Source organism: Mixophyes fleayi, chromosome 7, assembly GCF_038048845.1.
Source record: "Mixophyes fleayi isolate aMixFle1 chromosome 7, aMixFle1.hap1, whole genome shotgun sequence".
Lineage (NCBI taxonomy): Eukaryota > Metazoa > Chordata > Amphibia > Anura > Limnodynastidae > Mixophyes > Mixophyes fleayi.
This window is the reverse complement of record NC_134408.1, coordinates 72,544,351-72,563,157: the sequence shown is the minus strand read 5'-3', so window position 1 is coordinate 72,563,157 and position 18,807 is coordinate 72,544,351. Positions and strand designations below refer to the sequence as shown.

The 18,807-nt window shown below is 42.8% G+C and overlaps 1 protein-coding gene across 2 annotated transcripts in view; it reads left to right on the top strand.

Annotated features, from left to right (window-relative positions):
* The window catches only part of SF3B1 (splicing factor 3b subunit 1), a 112,229-nt gene that overhangs the window by 64,473 nt on the left and 28,949 nt on the right, over positions 1–18,807 (top strand). For both annotated transcript variants that reach the window (XM_075179974.1, XM_075179975.1), the window contains 6 exons: positions 9,816–9,961; positions 10,044–10,190; positions 10,311–10,436; positions 10,553–10,774; positions 11,507–11,689; positions 11,777–11,888. In XM_075179974.1, the coding sequence (XP_075036075.1) occupies positions 9,816–9,961; positions 10,044–10,190; positions 10,311–10,436; positions 10,553–10,774; positions 11,507–11,689; positions 11,777–11,888 (936 nt within the window). The remainder of the gene's footprint in view (positions 1–9,815; positions 9,962–10,043; positions 10,191–10,310; positions 10,437–10,552; positions 10,775–11,506; positions 11,690–11,776; positions 11,889–18,807) is intronic.

Here is an 18,807-nt window from a genome sequence, read left to right as displayed (position 1 = left end):
CAGCTCACTATCAGTTCAGGGCTCTTCCGTTCTGGCTTGCAACAGCCCCAAGGGTGTTTACAAAGATTATGGCGGTAATGGTGACACCATTCCAGAGGGGTGCAGATTTTACCTTATTTGGACGATTTACTAATCAAGGCAGCAACAGCACAGTTGTTGAACAGCATCTTCAGCTTACGGTGAAGGTGCTGGAAAGGCATGGTTGGCTCCTAAACGAAGCAAAGTTCCAGATACCTTGCCAAAGGATGTCATTTTTGGGATTGATAATGGACACTGCAGACAAGAGGTTTTTTTCTTCCGGAGGACAAGGTAAAGTCTTTACAGGAGTTGACGAACAAGGTTCGGTCTCACAGGAGGCCATCAGTGCTTCTGTGTATGAAACTGTTAGGAAAGATGGTTGCATCTTTCGAGACGCTTCCTTACAGAAGGATTCACTCCAGATGTTTCCAATGGGACATGCTGAGGAAATGGACAGGGTCCCACCTCAGGTTGGATCGTCGGTGGATGAGATTGTCACCAGAGGCGAGAGAGTCCCTCAGATGGTGGTTGGTGAGGGACAATCTGAGGGAGGGCAGGTCTTTTGCTCCATGGTCCTGGATCTTAGTATCCACGGACGCCAGTCTGAATGGTTTGGGGGCAGTGGTCCTTCCCCTGAGAATGCAAGGGCTGTGGTCAGAGCAGGAGTCAGTTCTTCCCATAAATGTGCTGGAACTGATGGGCATCTTAAAAGCAGTGCAGAGAGCTCAGAGTATTTTGCAAGGAAGGCCGGTTCGCATTCAATCCGACAATGCCACGGCAGTGTCGTACATAAATGGACAAGGGGGCGTTTCAGATATTGGCTTGGGCCGAAAGATACATGCCCGTGCTGTCAGCAGTTTTCATCCCAGGAATACAGAACTGGCAAGCAGACTAAGTCGGCACAAAGTTCTGCCGGGGGAGTGGGCTCTTCATCCGGAAGTGTTCCAGTCGCAGGTAAAGAGGTGGGGACTTCCGGATCGAGATCTGATGGCGTTGCGCAAAACTCTGGAACTTTCCTGTTGACGCGTAAGAGCAAGAGATCCGCTGGCAGTGGCAGTGGATGTGTTGATGACAATGCCTGGGGACTTCAGGTTATGTTACCTGTTTCCCCCCATATCAATGATTCCCAGGGTCCTTCGAAGAGTCAAGCAGGGAGATCGACCAGTCATTCTGGTGGCTCCAGCTTGGCCACGAAGAGTCTGGTATCCAGAGATTTTTCTTATGGCAGTAGGTCCGGGTGTGCGGTTTCCGCTTCGAAGAGATCTGCTGACTCGGGGACCATTCTTGCATCAGAGTCTAGACCGGCTGAATTTAATGGCATGGCTGTTGAATCCTGTCTGTGGAGATCGAGAGGGTTTTCTTTGAGTGTAGTGAACACTCTCCTCAAAGCTAGGAAGCTAGTTTTGGCTAGGATTTATCACCGCATCTGGCATGCTTATATAAAGTGGTGTAAGAAGTCTTACAATTCAAAGTCTTTTCATCTGACTAGGTTTCGTGCTTTTCTACAAGATGGCTTGGATGGAGGTCTCCGTTTGGGAACTCTAAAAGTTCAGGTGTCAGCACTGTCAGTGTACTTTCACAGATGTTTGGCGGAGATACCGGATGTTAAAACTTTCTTGCAGGGGGTGCTTCACATCCAGCCGCCCTATGTTCACCCAACGGCGCCTTGGGATCTTAATTTGGTCCTTAATATGCTGCAGGAGCCTCCATTCGAACCGTTATACTCAGTGGAGTTGCGGTTTTTAACTTGAAAGGTGGTCTTCCTGCTGGCTATTGCCTCCGCTCGGAGCGTCTCAGAGCTGGGGGCTTTATCTTGTCTTTGAACCTTATTTGGTCTTTCATGATAGAGCAGTTTTAAGAACTGTTCCATCTTTTCTTCCTAAGGTGGTGTGTGGTTTCCATGTAAATCAGGAAATGGTAGTTCCGGTGTTCAAAGAGGAACCTCAGGCTTCTGGAACAGGAAACCTGAGAAACATGAGAGTTTTGGATGTGGTTAGGGCTTTACGTATTAATGTTAAGAGAACTTAAGAGAGATTCGTAAGACAGATTCTCTATTTGTTTTATTTGATTTTTCTAGACGTGGATGGCCAGCGTCTAAGCAGTCGATTGCTAGATGGCTTACCCTGACAATTAAGCAAGCTTATGTCGGTACTAACCGTCCTGTGCCGGAGCGTATTGTTGCCCATTCTACCTGCTCGGTTGGGGTGTCTTGGGCTGCGTGGGATGGGGCCTCAGCGGATCAGCTATGCAGAGCAGCCACCTGGTCCTCAGTCCATACTTTCACAAAATGTTACCAATTTAATGTCTTTGCGTCTGAGGACGCCTCATTTGGCTGTAGTGCTCTACGTGCTGGGCTATCAGAGCGATCCCACCCTTCGAGGGGCTGCTTTAGTAAGTCCCCATGGTTATAAACAGAGAGGGTGGGTTGCGCTATCTATAAATATGTAAAGCGGCCAAAAATGAACCTGTAAATGTGCGGGAGGAATCCCTAACCTCCCAAGAAAGGGCTAGTAATGTTGTATATCAGGTTCTGGGCGCTGGTAGATATGACATGTGTGGCAGAGTAGGTGGTTGATGTTATTTATTACAACATGGTGTACACAAAGTAATTTCCGGCCGGAAAAAGAATAAACTGACGTGCACTGAATAGACAATATATAAACAAACAACGGCTAAAAACCAATGGTGAAAGGTGACCATATTAGTCCATACATGTTAATTGTCGACTGGGTTATGTAACCCGTGTTGTGGATTGTCTGATATGGCAATATAAACAACTGCCCTTCAACTATGTTGTTTGATAGCAAAACAAATCAAATGTCCCATATGAGTACTGACACATCAGCTGGTTCACTGAGTGGACCTAAGAGCCATGCACAATGTGGCGATGATTAAGTATTGTCCGATGAACCAATGTAGAAAAAAATGTCCCAAATAGTCTGTAAAAGATCCGGAGTGACTTACATGGCGGCGCTCGACAGTAGATGTCCGCAGAGTGGGGATCCCTCCTATAGTGCGGCAGCGTCTCTTGCCCCTTGTTTGTGTGATGGTACAGGACGCAGACACGCAGCCTGTGTGTGGCGGAGGTAGCGTATGCACGCTCTTGGTATCCCTCGCGGACAGCGAATCCCTAGTCAGTATGCTGAATATGACAATCTAGCATGCTAGAAATAGGTTTCAATCTTTTCACAGTGCTGAATCAGTATAGTAGTGGTGCTTCCTCAGGGATTGTTATAATGGAACTGGTCTTCCTTCCAGTTTGTATAGAGCCCGGATATTTTCAATTAGGTGGCAACAGTTTCACTTAATTGGCCGGAGGCTCAGCTGGTAACAATGAAGCGTGAACATCTGGTATATAGATTATGTATAAACGATGAATAGCAGTCTGTTTACAAAAATAAAGTACATCTCAACTTAAATGTTGACTGATATTAACATCATATCTGGTGCCATGCACACAATTATCTTTTATAAGTATAATTCCAAAGTCAACGGATATGTTCATAGACCACTTGAAGCCACTAAACCAATATGAATCTCTGGGTAATTCTAAGTGGTACCAGAGATAAACAATGTAGTGCATGACAAGTTGCAGTGATGAATATATACATGAAAAATATATACTTATTTATGCTGAAGTTACAGTAATGAATATACTCGTGAACAAATTATATGCTGATCTTAGGACAATGAGCCCTGGATAAATGTATGAATGCTGTACAGACCCAGTTATGGGAGTAGGTGGAAAAGCGGGATAAGCGAGAGATGGGAAAAAGTCTTATGATTGCAAAAAATATCCCAAATCGAAATCTATCTTTAGTTCCTTCGGAGTCAGGGTTTTTAGATAAAAAATCCACCTGGCTTCTTCTTTCGAAATGAGTGATACATAATCTCCACCTCTTTTTGTAACTTTGCAAATCCCTGTGTATTGGAGGGCGGTATGGTCATGATTATGGTATTTGAGAAAATGGGCAGATATGGTGTGATTCTCTGACTTGTTCCTAATATTCCGTAAGTGCTCAGAGATGCGGACATGTAATTTCCGAATGGTACATCCAACATACTGGAGGCCACAGGGGCACTCCAGTAAGTAGACCACACCTATGGTATAACAGGTTATTTTGGTTTTGATTTTAAACGACTCCCCTGTGGTGTGGGATCTGAAGGTGGTGATGGGTTTCGTTCACCTATGATTGATCATAGTACAAGCCTGACATCTGTGGCAGAAATAGAAACGCCCACTATTCTCTTTGAGCCAGCTTTGTTGTTGTTCTCTCTTTGTAGTGGGGATACAGCATTTCACTAGCTTTGTATTGAGGGAGTCAGATTTTCTATAAATGATCTTGGGGTGTTCTGGAAGGATGCCCTTCAAATGGTCATCCATCTGCAATATGTGCCAATGTCTCCGTACAATCTTTTCGAGTTCCCTATTATTGGAACTGTACTTGGTAATGAATGCTGGTGGTAATGAGTCATCTGCGTCTGTGATGGACGTTTTGGATAGAAGGAGGGTCTCCCTATCTATCCCTTTGACTTCCTCAAATGCCACATTGATGGTGTCCCTGTCATAATTTCGTTCAAGGAATCTCTCTTTTAGAATTTTGGATTGATCCTCATATAGTGCTAAGTTAGAACAGTTCCGTCTGCGGGTGAACTGGCCTTTCGGTATGTTGGTAAGCCATCTTTTCAGGTGGCCACTTGTTGCAGGAATGTAAGAGTTACAGTCCACCGGTTTTAGGAAAGTCTTGGTCTGAATATGATTGTCTAAGATGGCTATGTCTAGATCTAAGAACTCCACCCTAGTATTGCTGATCTGAGCAGTAAACCGGAGGTTGATGTCATTGTTGTTGAGGTAACCAAGGAACTCTTGGAGCATATCCATAGTTCCCGTCCATATGCACAGGATGTCGTCTATGTATCTGTGCCATCTCAAGATGTATGGACTATATGGGTTATTGCCAAATGGTGGTGTTTTCCCAATGAGCCATGAACAGGTTCGCGTAACTGGGCGCGAATAGCAGTTCCGCAAACCTGTTCATAGTAGTCTCCACCGAACCAAAACTGGAAGGAAGACCAGTTCAATTATAACAATCCCTGAGGAAGCTCATTGGCATTCTGGCCACGAGCGAAACGCGTTGGTAAAACACCACTACTATACTGATTCAGCACTGTGAAAAGATTGAAACCTGTTTCTAGCATGCTAGATTGTCATATTCAGCATACTGACTAGACATTCGCTGTCCGCGAGGGATACCAAGAGCGTGCATACGCTACCTCCGCCACACACAGGCTGCGTGTCTGCGTCCTGTACCATCACCCAAACAAGGGGCAAGAGACGATGCCGCACTATAGGAGGGATCCCCGCTCTGCGGACATCTACTGTCGAGCGCCGCCAAGTAAGTCACTCCGGATCTTTTACAGACTATTTGGGACATTTTTTTCTACATTGGTTCATCGGACAATACTTAATCATCGCCACATTGTGCATGGCTCTTAGGTCCACTCAGTGAACCAGCTGATGTGTCAGTACTCATATGGGACATTTGATTTGTTTTGCTGTCAAACAACATAGTTGAAGGGCAGTTGTTTATATTGCCATATCAGACAATCCACAACACGGGTTACATAACCCAGTGGGCAATTGATGTGTATGGACTAATATGGTCACCCTTCACCATTGGTTTTTAGCCGTTGTTTGTTTATATACTGTCTATTCAGTGCACATGTCAGTTTATTCTTTTTCCGGCCGGAAATTACTTTGTGTACACCATGTTGTAATAACATCAACCACCTACTCTGCCACACATGTCATATCTACCAGCGCCCAGAACCTGATATACAACATTACTAGTCCCCATGGTTAGCAGTGTCCCCCAGATGGATGAAAGAGAAAAGCGGATTTATACTTACGATAAATCGGTTTCTCTGATTCCATCTAGGGGACACTGCGTTCCCTCCCTTCTGCTTTCTTCTATGTGTCTTGGTTGATTGGCCTATCTACTTGTTGCTTTTTTAATCAAACTGAGTTCCGTTGGGGGTTGGCAGGGGGAGAGCCTGTCAGCAGTTAAAAGAATTAACTATTTAGGTGCCAAACTCCTCCCTACCCTCCTCAATCCCATGGTTAGCAGTGTCCCCCAGATGGAATCAGAGAAACCGATTTATCGTAAGTATAAATCTTCTTCTCCTTCCAGGGGACAAGATCTTCTCACTTGCATAATTTCATTCATAAGTGTCCCTGCTCGAGTTAATCCCAAAATGGAATAAGTCCCACCAGCTTCTGCCTAAATAGACGTTCTGTCTGTCACCTAAAGGCGAGTGTTTTACTTCATTGGTGGTTGATAAAGGGCAATTTCAACAGATGTCCGTTTGTCGTCTGGGACTGGATTTGGGGACTATTGATGCCAGTCTTCCGGGCTGGATAGCTGTGGTTTTTTAGCACCGGTTTCAGGGGGTTTGGATTAGAAGAGGCCAAACGTCCCATAAATGTCTTTAAGCTCAGAGAGGTTCTCAACGCCCTGTACGCAGGTCAGCGATTTCTGCAAGAAAGATCCAAAAAAAGTGCAGTCCAACTTTGTCATGGCAGTGGCATTCATAAATCACTGTGGGAACCCAGAGTGCACTGGCCATGAAGGAGACTGGAAAGATTTTGCGAATCGGCATATCCCAGCTATTTCGGTGGTCTACTCCCAGGCGTAGAGAACTGGGAGGCAGACCTTCTCAGCAGGCGCTTCATCCAGGGGAATGGTCTCATCAACCGGAGAGATTCAAGCAGCTGTTGTGAAGGATAGGTCAGCCAGACATCGACATGTTGCCAGTTTCCATCGTCTGCTCCAGGACATGGGATCCGCAGACATATCTAGTGGACACCGTCGGTTCAGTCAGCCTTCAATCTCTGTTACCTTTTCCCATTGGTAGCCATGTTTCTTCAGGTACAAAAACTAAGAGGTGGTGTTCCTGTTATTCTTGTGGTACCGCCCTGGCCCAGGAAGTTGTTGTACACTGACATCTTCAGCATGGGAAAGGATCCAACGTGGTGTGTTCCTTTTGAAGACCAGACCTCCTAAATCAGAGTTCCTTCCTCCACCAGAGTTTGTCTTGACTGGCTTTAATGACATGGCTGCTGAAGCTGTGATTCTTAATGCAAAGAGATTTTTGAATAGGGTGATTTAGACAAGTATAGCCATCCAGCCTGTGTCTTCTCATTAATATAGTCTGGAAGATTTACCTCTCATCAGGATTTCCTGAAAGGAGGCTTAAAATTTAGTTGTTTGCAAGAAAACTGATAGAGCCGAGAACTGGATCTTCAAAGAAAACTGGCGCTCCTGCCTGATCAAGCCTACTTGTATACATATGCATGTGCTGCCTCCCTACAATGGCTCTGTGGGAGCTGAATTTGGTGCTGCCTGCTTTGCATCACCCTCCCTTTGAACCAGTTGGTTCAGTGGAATTAAAATTTCTCATCTAGAAGACAGTCTTCCTGTTGGCCATCTTTGCTGCTAGGAGAGTTTCGGAGCACAGATTGACTATTCCCCTGTGGTTTGCACACTTAAAGTAGAGTCTCTGGTGCTGGAATATGGTCAGGTGAGAGGGTCAGTATATTAAAACTGTCCACCCTCTAGGCACTATGAAGCAGTGGGACTCGTTTTAATTTGAGTGCATGCGTGTTAGTGTCCTGCTTAAGGAGAGGAGGAGCTTATTACTGTTTAATTTTTTTTTCTTGGTGGCTTTTACCTCTGACAGAAAAATAGCCTAAAGCTGACAAGTGGCGGATCCAGGGGGGGGTGATCGCCCCCCCCCCCCTAGCAGGGGCTTTCTGCCCGGCGGCTGCACACCGTGCAGGTCCGTTCAGCAGTGACAGTGTGCAGCCCGGCTGCTTTGATTGTGTTTTAAACACAATCAGAGCAGCGGGGCAGCACACTGTCACTGCCGAGCGGACCTGCACATACTGTGCAGCCTCCGGCAGCCTTAGAAATTAGGGGGCAGGGCCTAAATCGCCCCCCCTAAAATCACCCGGGGTATAGTAATAGTCTGGATCCGCCCCTGAAGCTGACAGACAGTAAGTGTCCTCGGGGTTTGGATTCTTCTGCACAGGGCTGCCCGTGGCAACTACTTTCATTTTGTTTTATCTTATTTTTTATTTTTACTAGTTTATTGTGCTCCCTGATTGAGGTTTGCAGTGACCATGGATGGTGGTGGAGTTGCATCTGGCACCTCATACCTTCCTCTGTTCTATCTATAGGCCTTTTGCAAAGATGCAGTTCTAATCTTCTGATCCTTTATAATGTGCAGAAAAGAGATTGACTACTGACCAAGAAACTCATTGTCAGATTGATTAGGCTTCAGCAAGCATATATCGGTGCAGGGAAACTTGTTCTAGATAATATCAGGGCCCACTCTACCAGATTGAGTACTTCCTTGCACCGCGGCATGGAGCTACGGCTGAGTAGCTGTATCGGGCAGCCACCAGGTACTCTGTCCATGCTTCTACAAAATTTTAAAATTTCAATGTGTGGTATGTAAGGTTTTGCACATAGCTGTGTCTGTGTACACTCCTCTAGGGACAGTTTTGAATTGTCCCCAAAGTAAGGTGTCCCCCAATAGGAAGAAAGAGAAAAGATAGATTTTGTATGTTAAATCAATTTCTCTGATTTCTTTTGAGGTATACTGCTCTACCACCCTTTATGCTTTTGCTCTGTTTAAAGTTTTTATGTTGGTGTTCCCAAAATGGATATGTTGTTTGTATGTTTTGAGTCCTCTATCCAATCCTAACTTTGTCAATAATTGAGTTTCTGTTGGAGAGGTGATATATACAGAGAGAGGAGCTTCTGAAACTGTGCTGATTTCAATTAAGTGCCCAGCTCTCAAACCAACCTCTATACTACGAGGCAGCAGTGTCCTTCAAAAGGAGTAAGTGTATTTAACAAAAATCTTGGTAATCTGTGCTACAGTCTGCATGGTAATGAAGAATTTTACCAAATTCATATTTTTTCTTGTCTGCTGCAGTGGTGGGGGGTACACATGTGTAGGTAAAACCATAGAGTAATTTATTTTAAAGTAAGCCCTGCATGTTTCCTCTTATGTTATCCTTTTGGGGAAGAAAAGCATGTTCTAGATGTTAGGGACCATATATATTGTAGAAGCTATTCCATTTTTGCTTCTGCCCACATTTCTAGAAAGATTGGATAGAATTCCTGGCTTTGTAGTGAAGTGGATACTTAACAATCCGCTTATTTAACTTCTGGTACAATTGAATCTGTGTGTTTGTAAATCTACAATTTTAGGTATTTGTCTGCTACTATTGATTGTATTTTTTGTGTTGCAGTTTATTTTATTATGATTAGTATTTTATTCCTGTCTGGTTAATAAATATTAAATGTTTTAAAGGGGATGAAAATCCCCATGGGCATTGCAATAATCATGATTGGTGGGGAGGCTTAGCTTGATTGATGTACTTGGAGAGAGACATCCTGAGGTACGTGGAGCCAATTGTATGTTTACATTCAATCCTAGGATGACCAGGTCAGACAGGTATTCTTATTATATTAAATGCAGCGCAGCTGGCGATTTTGAACACCATTGTAAAAAAAAGATGTCCACTTATGGAGGTATTTATTTATTTTCAAATGTATGTAATTGATTCAAGGTAATTTTAGCTAACTAGTTCCTGTCAGGTGTTTTTTGAATTTTTTTTTATTTTTTTTAATACTTTATTAGAGAATTAAGATGACATTATAAAAATTTTGTTATAAAATACTAGTCTTTTGAAAATTTTTAATGTGTTTTTCTCATATTTTTAGGATTGGTTGATGAGCAGCAAAAAGTTCGTACCATCAGTGCTTTGGCAATTGCTGCGTTAGCTGAAGCAGCCACTCCTTATGGTATAGAATCCTTTGATTCTGTGCTGAAACCACTGTGGAAAGGTATTCGGCAGCACAGAGGAAAGGTATGTATGATACGTGTTTAAATTATTTTTATTTTCATCAAATGGTATGGAACCTGTATAATTTTGTTTGTGCACTCAACAGGGTCTTGCAGCATTTTTAAAAGCAATTGGTTACCTTATTCCTCTGATGGATGCTGAATATGCAAACTATTATACCAGAGAAGTGATGTTGATTTTAATCCGAGAATTTCAGTCTCCTGATGAAGAAATGAAAAAAATTGTCTTGAAGGTAAATTATTTTTCTTTTTTTTTTTCTTTTGCCATGTGGGTGACTTGTGCAGTTACTGCATCATATATCACAAACAGTTCTTGTTTTATCATAAGAAAGTAATATACATTTATTTTGCAGGTGGTGAAACAGTGTTGTGGTACTGATGGAGTGGAAGCAAATTACATCAAGACAGAAATTCTACCGCCTTTTTTCAAGCACTTTTGGCAACACAGAATGGCTTTGGACAGAAGAAACTACAGACAGGTACACATCAGTAAATATTGTGAAATTAGTTTGGGCATTGTTTGTGTAAATACTGCATATTTTCTGGACATGTGGTTGTGTTTCTCCTGCACTTTTTAATAGTTTTCTGCTTGTAGTTGGTGGACACCACTGTTGAACTTGCCAACAAAGTGGGAGCTGCAGAAATAATTTCTAGAATTGTGGATGACTTAAAAGATGAAGCTGAGCAATACAGAAAAATGGTCATGGAAACTATTGAAAAAATCATGGGTAACCTTGGAGCTGCAGATATTGACCATAAATTGGAAGAACAGTTGATTGATGGAATCCTTTATGCTTTTCAAGAGCAAACCACAGAGGTGTGTGTAAATGAATGTAACCTGGAAAATTAGATTATGGCCTCACTCATTAAAGAACAATTTATTTTCTAAACTTAATGTTACCATGTTTCAGTTGCTAAAATATTTTAGAAATCCTCATTTGTCATTGGGACTGGCCCTGTGCTGGTACAGACAACTGAGATCTGTTTTTGCACTGCTTTGAGGCAGAACAACATGTAAAGCTCATGTTTTACTCCATACTATATCAAAGATGATATACATTCCATGTCAACAGTTTTAAGCTGCTTTGTAAAAGTGTATTGTCTTGGAAACCGTTTGGTTCATAGTGCTCACCCACATTGTTAATTTATAGGCATTGAAAATGCAGTTATTGAATGTCTGTAAATATTCCAAATATCCCTACACTCTTACAGCATTGTATCTTCAGAAATGTAGACAAATGTTTGCAGAGGATATTTTAGATGAGCCGATTTGGAGATTTGTTGATGCAACGTTTTCCAAGTGGTCATTTTGAATTTCACATAAAGATGAGACAATTCCTAATTGACTGTTTTTGTCATATATATATATATATATATTATATATTATATTTCCCGATGCTCAGTCTGGTTGAGTGACCAGAAGTGGGACTGACAATGTGAGACTAAAAAATATTCACTCTTTTAACGGTCCTATAATATAAGCTTGAGTGCATACTGGTGTGTGTGTATACCCACAGTTGAATTTATGATTTTATTCTACTTTCTATAGGACTCTGTAATGTTGAATGGCTTTGGTACTGTTGTCAATGCGCTTGGGAAAAGAGTGAAGCCATATCTGCCGCAGATATGTGGTACAGTCTTGTGGCGTTTAAACAACAAATCTGCTAAAGTGAGGCAGCAGGCTGCTGATTTAATATCTCGTACTGCAGTTGTAATGAAAACATGTCAAGAGGTAAGTTGCTCTGGGTATGTCTTTACTCGTGTTTTTACTTAAATAGTTAATGTTGATATTCTAATTTCTTGTATCTTTGGAATTTAGGAAAAATTAATGGGCCACTTGGGTGTTGTGTTGTATGAATATCTCGGAGAGGAGTATCCTGAAGTACTAGGAAGCATTTTAGGAGCACTGAAGGCAATTGTTAATGTTATAGGCAAGTATGATTTTACAAGCTATTTATCTGTTTGTGTAAAAAAATTACACTGAGTGGCTACTTTATTATGTACACCTGCTTGTTGATGGAAATATCTATTCAGCATATCATGTGGCAGTAACTCAATGCATAAAAGTATGCAGACATGGTCAGAAGTTGTTTTCTCTTCCTCCTCCATGGCAGCACACACCAATGGGTTAATCCCTCCTTCTCTAGAGTTGGGACAAGAAAATAATAAAAACCTGGAAGTTATATAAGGGTCTCTCCTTGAATTAACGTTCCCTGTCCTTTTGTAGAGTCAGACAGATGGTGTTTGTTTTCTTAGGTTTGGGGTTTTTTGTTTTGTTTTATTCTACATTTTTTTTATTTTTGGAGCCTCTAACAGACAGATTTGTATATGGTGTTTGAAGAGTTTGCATGAAACAATTATTCCAGTTTGCTCCATTTTGTCTTGATTTTATGATCTGCACTTAAAATGATCCTTTTCATGTCAGGAGCCCTGTTTTTTTTTTTTAATGAAGGGCTTTCTGAGTCATGATGCTGTGTTCATGGAGCCCAGGGAATGTTAGTCGTGATGCAGAGAATGCAGGCTAGATGCCATTCCTTTTAAACTCCCTGCAGAACTAAGTGCCACTTGTATACTGCGGACACCGTGGAAATCGGGCACCTATACATAAGAAACGATCCCAGACAGACTTTCACAGTAAGCCCAGGAAAAGTTATTTTTATGTGTATTCCTTGTTTAGAAAGGTTTCTTCCTGCTTCCTTCAGATAATATAGGCTTGTTTAGGTCTGCTGTTTCTTCAAGGTTTGTCCAAAGTTTTTACTTGTGCAGTCTGTGTAGAAGATCCCCATAGGGATTCATTGGAAGCATATCTTTGCATTTAATGTGGTCAGCTGCAGCCTTCCTCACATGGCAGAGTTGTCTGGGGGAGCATCAAGGCCAGTTGTAGCTACAGCAGTGACATCCACAGGTTTGTGTGTATCCGGAAGTTAAAAGGAGCAAGTTGCTGAAGATTGTTCAGGACATAGACAGCAGCATAGTTAATATGGGAAGCTTCTATGGATAGTCAGTTTTGCTGCTAGAATTATGGCTTCTGCAGCATGTTAGAAGAGCTTCAGGGTTGCAGCCTTGGTTGGCAAAGACAATCAAATTTGCTTCTGTATATATGACCTATGTGATAACAGGTATTTGGCGTTTTATGGTTGTGGCATTGGATGGCAGAGGCAGTCGGATTTGCTGCTAGAATTGGGTCTTCAGTAGTAACAGTTTATGGTTGCTGCCTTGTATGGAAGATGCACAATCTGAAGAAAAAGTTAATGTCTCCTGTGTTGAGGGAGAATATATTTTTGGGAATAATTGGATGCCTTGATTCAATAGATGTTAGGAGGAAAATCAAACGGCTTCCGTTGTACAGGTCTAGCAGAAGGCCATACACTAGAAAGTCTAATAAAGGAAGTTCATAAGCGAACTTGGAAGAGACAAGATTGTAAAGTTGGTGGAGCTACATAGAGCTAATTAACAGGGACATTGACTGTCTACAAAAGGTTAGTTAGGGGGGCCCTTAGGTCCTTTTTGCCAATCATGTAAAGGAGGTCTGTTTCCCAAGAGACAACACTGACAAGGAAATAGAAGTGGTAGTTAGCAGAAACAAGCTCTACTTCTAGAGTATCCGCCAAAAGTTTTCTTTCAGAAATCGCGTAACGGAAGTTGTTGGACAGAACTCGGTCAAGAAAGAAATTGTGTGCTTCTAGACAAAAGAATTATCTGTAAGATGCCAAGGGCACAAAAGAGAAGAGGCCTCAAATTTATCAATATTTCCATGCAAGAAAATTCAAGATGGCCTCCATAAGATCATTCAATGAACATAGGGTACTTCTTAACCGCCTTCGCTTTCTGTGGATTTGAATGGTGCATTTTCTCACGTACCAATAAGTACGGTGCATCAACAGTTACCGAGATTTGCAAGCTTCAACCAACACTCTTAGTTCAGATGTCTCCTATTTAATTATTGGACGTGCATCAATGAAGGACATTTACAAAGGTTCTTGTAGTAGTCTTGGCAATATTCAGAAAAGTAGTGTTCCATTCGCCCTATTTAGAATACATACTTATAGCAACAGTATCCAAGATTGACGCAATACAAGTTACAATAAGAGGGTTACACATGCTAAGAGAACATGAATGAATGATAAAGCCATAAAATTGTATATTGGGAATTAAAGTTCTTAGGTACAGAAAACCTCTACAGGAAGGTTTTTTGACAAGCTGAAACAAGCTGGATTGAAATCAACAAATAAGATAATCAGGAGAAGTCAGGCAGGACTTCGTAGTGGTCCACAGACCACACCTTAGGAAGAGGTGGGTATTCTACAGTGTCTAGTAAGTTTTTGACTAATAGATAGGTGGTAAATAGAAATAGCCACCATCAGAAAGATGAGTACAGTAAGAGAAGCATGTTTGCAAAGGAAAAAAAAAACATTGTCGGGACATTGTCATAATGCAGTCGGACAATCAGACAGTGATATCTTGCATCAACCGCCAAGGGAGCACAAATATACTTGATGATGCAGGAAGTAAGGTCCCTCTTAAGGAGCTGAAGGCAATTTAGAATGGCTGTCGGCAATGCACATGTCTTGAACCAACAATATTACAGTAGATTTCTTTAGTCGCCATTTTCTACATCCTGGAGAGTGGCAGTTGAACAATTGTGTATTCCACAAGATAACCGGGAAACTGGGGGTCACCAAAAATTGTGACGGGAGAACACGATATGAAGTTTCTTTTCCAGATATTTAGACCAAAGAGAGTAGACGGGATCTACTGTATGTAACCCACCAATACCCAGGATCCCTCTGGTGCCATTAAAACAATTTAACAAAAATAATAATAAAAAGGGGCAGAGTAAGGGTTAATAATAGTCCTGCTCTGTTTGGCTCGGCAGAGCTTGGTTTACACAAGTACTGCATCTAGCAGTGAATCAGCTAATGGCATTCCTTATGCCCCGAAACCAAGGTTCAGAAAGGGGCAGGAATTTCAGTTTACCCTTGGAGCCATAAAAATCTACTTTGATAAAAGCGGGTGGTGGGTTCAGGATGTCCACGGTTCAGCGGATGCAAAATGTGGAGGAATAGTCAGTCATATAAAGAAGAAAGTGAAGAAAGATCTCATACTGGACTAAGTTACTTTATTATGACTCTAAAGAAGGAGAAAATCAACCCATTGGGGTGTGTTGTCCTGGAGGAGTCAAGGAAACTCTATTATCGGATAAATAATCAGGTGTTTTTCAGACCAAACACCAGAATGAGGAGGAAATGTGATCAAACTGATTTTGATTGTGAAATGATTGGTGATTTGAGTATCTTAAAAACTGCTGATCTCCTTGTCATGAAAAACATCTTGTAGAGTTTACAGAGAATGGTACTCAATGCAGAAAAAAAAAAGTTAGCTTAGAAGTTAGCTGCAGTTCTGTGGGTGAAAATGCAGTTTTAATGAGCTGTCATAGGAGAGTGGCCGGACTGGTTCAAACTGACAGAAATGCGTCAATAATTCAAATAACTGCATTTCAAAATTGGTATGCAGAAGAGCATCTCTTGAGTGTACTGCATGTTGAAAATTGAAGAGGATAGGCTACAGTGGCAGAAAACCACTACAGGTTCCGCTCCTGTCGGCTAAGAATAGGAAACTGAAGTTATATTGGTCACAGGCTCAAAAAACTGGTTGAAGATTGGAAAAACATTGTCTAGTGATGGTGTGGGGAATGTTGTCTTATATATTGCTTTCACTAATTATTTTATTAATGGATTGTATTAACACAATATTATCACGCTTATTTTCTAAATTATATTTTTAGAAGTCACATCACATGTACCTTATTGTATTTTATTTGGTCCCTATTTTCTCTGTGTTCCTTTGGGGGACACTGGGGACATTGGGGTATAGAGTAGGGACAGGGCGAACTGGCACTTTAGACTTCTGTTTTAACTAAGCCCTAGCTCCTCCCCCTCTATACCCCACCTCCTGTTCAGCCTCAGTTTAGTTTAAGTGCCTGGCGAAAGGGCTGTGCCTGGGCTACTCAGCAGCCCTCTTCTGTTACTTTTATTATTTTATGGCAGGAATCTGCAGTATGCGGCGCACGTCAAGCGCTGTATGGAAAAGGGGTGATCGGAGGTGCTGTGAGAGGTGCCTCTGTTGCCAGCCTCCCTCTCCCAACGTTTTCATGCCCTCCTAGGAGCTGGGCACAGTCGCCGCAGGCTGTGTCCGTCCTCCTGATCTGACAGACTGCAGACACTGCGTGAGGAGGGGTGGCAGAAGGTAAGTGAAACCCTTTCCCAGCACAATGCTGAGAGGGGGGTAGAAAATCGCAGTTTGTCCCTGAGCAGGCTGCTTCTTACTAGAAGCAGTCATTTTATGGGAAAAAAAACAAACAACAAAAAGATTCTATTTTTAGCTCAGGAGACAGGGTCAGGCAAGGGTCACTAACATAGTGAGCCCTGCTAGGCACTGGATTGGTTGAGGGTGTTGTCCTGTTGAATGTTACCAATTCAGTGCTGGGCCCTGGGGGAGTGGTGTTTCTTCTATTAAACTTCCTCCATGGTGGTCTCTCACTATTTTGTGTGCAGACACCAGAATAAGCAGCCATTTTATAGCTCCAGCTTCTCCCCAATTCTGTCCTGAGTCCTGATTGAAAGATTTGGGGGTGATTTTCAAAAGTTTATTATTTTTTACTCTGTGGGGCTTTATTGGCTGTATTGCAGGCTCACTTTCTGTTCAGTTTTGTGGACTGCTTTTTATTTATATTGTGTTTTGTTACACTGTTTATTACACTGTTTTGTTTGTGTTTTGTCCCATCTATTAACATGTCAGAAGGGGAAAAACCATGTGTGCTAAAGCTGGTGTTACATCAATGGTGAGTTTCACCTGGGCTGTTTCACGTAAAGCTACCATCAGGACAGTAAGGCGCGCAGGCTCTGTGCGCAGCCTGCCGGCTTTCAAAGAGCATACCGTGTAATACAGCAGCTGCTGCTTACGGCAACACATGCTTGGGTTCGGTCTCTCTCCAATACAGTGGCTGAACTTGCTCAGTTGGTGCTGTCACAGGCTATGGTCGCTCCATCTTCTGATTCTGCTTGCACTATAGCAACTGACGTGGGTTCTAGTTTGCTAGGTCAAGGTTTGACTGTTTCTCCCTGGCGGAGTCTGTGCAGCCTGCTTGGGTACAGGGAATTGCATCCTCTGTACAGGGTTTGGTTTAGGTTACCTCCTCTTAGAGAGGACGTTACAATCTGCGGCACAGTCTTCCTCACATAAGCGTAGGAGGATGGCGCCACAACTTCAGGAAAATAAGCCAGATTTGACTGCAGTTCCCAGAATGAAGGTAATTTAGCAGTGAATTCTGACCTGGATGCTCCTTCGGTTGTGGAGGAGATTCATTCAGTTCGCCAGAGTGTGGAGGAATTAATACAAGCTGTGTACTTTCCTAAGTAAGAGGTTCCTCATGATGCACATGCTCCTCTTTTTGCACATATTGGAAGATTTGTTGTCAGAGCCTTGGACTTCCCCAGATAGCAAGTTCCAAGTATTTCGGTGACTGCAGTCGGTTTATCCTTTTCCTCCTGAAGTTTTTGCTAAATGGTAGACTCTTCCACGTGTGGATGCAGCAGTTTCAAGGTTAGCCAAGGTAACTACTATTCCTTTTCCTAACATAGCCACTCTTAAGGATGGTACAGACCGTCCTCAAGTTCATTTTCGTGGCAACATGTGCCTCTTTCAGGCCTGCCTTGGCATCTGCGTGGGTTAACAAAGCAGTAGAACGCTAGTCAAAACACCGTTTTCAAGGTTTGTTGGCAGGCAGGCCTTCCTCTGAACTGCTTCCATTAGTGGAGCAGATTCAGAGGGCGATAGATTATTTACGAGAGGCAGCTACATACACGGGACTGGTGCACGTATTTCTGCCTCTGCAGTTTCAGCTCGTCGTATTCTCTGCCTTAAGTCCTGGAAGGCTGATGGGGGTCTGAAAAGGTTCTTGAGACCATGAAGTTTTCTGGGGGTCTTTTGTTTGGCTCTCAACTTGACTCCATTATCAGTCAAGCTACAGGTGGAAAGGGCACTTTTTTCTCAGTTAATGCTCCCAAACAAAGATTATCCAAATTTCAGTCCTCAGGAAGGTTTCGGGGGTTAATATTCCTCAGGCCAATCTTCTACAGGCCAGTCATCCGCCCCTAGGGGTGGTTTGCTGCGTGGGCGCCAGGCCTAGTTGGCTTGACGTCCAGCAGCGAAACCTGCAAACAAGCAGTCCACATGACGGACATTTTGCTCCTCCGCTGTCACCAGTGGTGTGAGCTCGTCTTTTCTTGTTCAGGGATCAGTGGTTGCAGTCTACTACAGATGTCTGGGCTTGGGTGTAATGTATTGAGGATACAAGATCGATCTGTTCGGTCTTTCTCCCAGACAGTTTTTGCCTAGGGCTTCCCACTTGTCCACGAAAGCGACTGGTTTTACAAGAAACTATTCTATCCCTCCTTTATTCCGGAGTGATGAATCCGGTGCCAGATTCTCAGAGGTTTGGGTTTTTATTACCTTTTTCTCGTAAAGCCAAGGGCTTATGCAGACCAATTCTGACTCTGAAAATGTTTCAACACCCATGGCACAGTGCCCAGGTTCAAAATCGAGTCTTTGAGCTCGGTCATTCACGGCATGGAACAAGGAAAATTCATGGTGGTTTTAGACATCAAAAATGCCTATATTCATGTACCGATCTAGAGGGGTCATCAGTCCCTTTTGAGATTTGCGGTTCGGTCACAGCACTAAAAATTTCAGGCTCTTCCTTTTGGTCTGGCCACGACCCCACGTATCTTCAGAGATCATGCCGGTCGTGGCTGCTCTGCTAAAGTCCAAGAGGATTACAAACATCTCGTC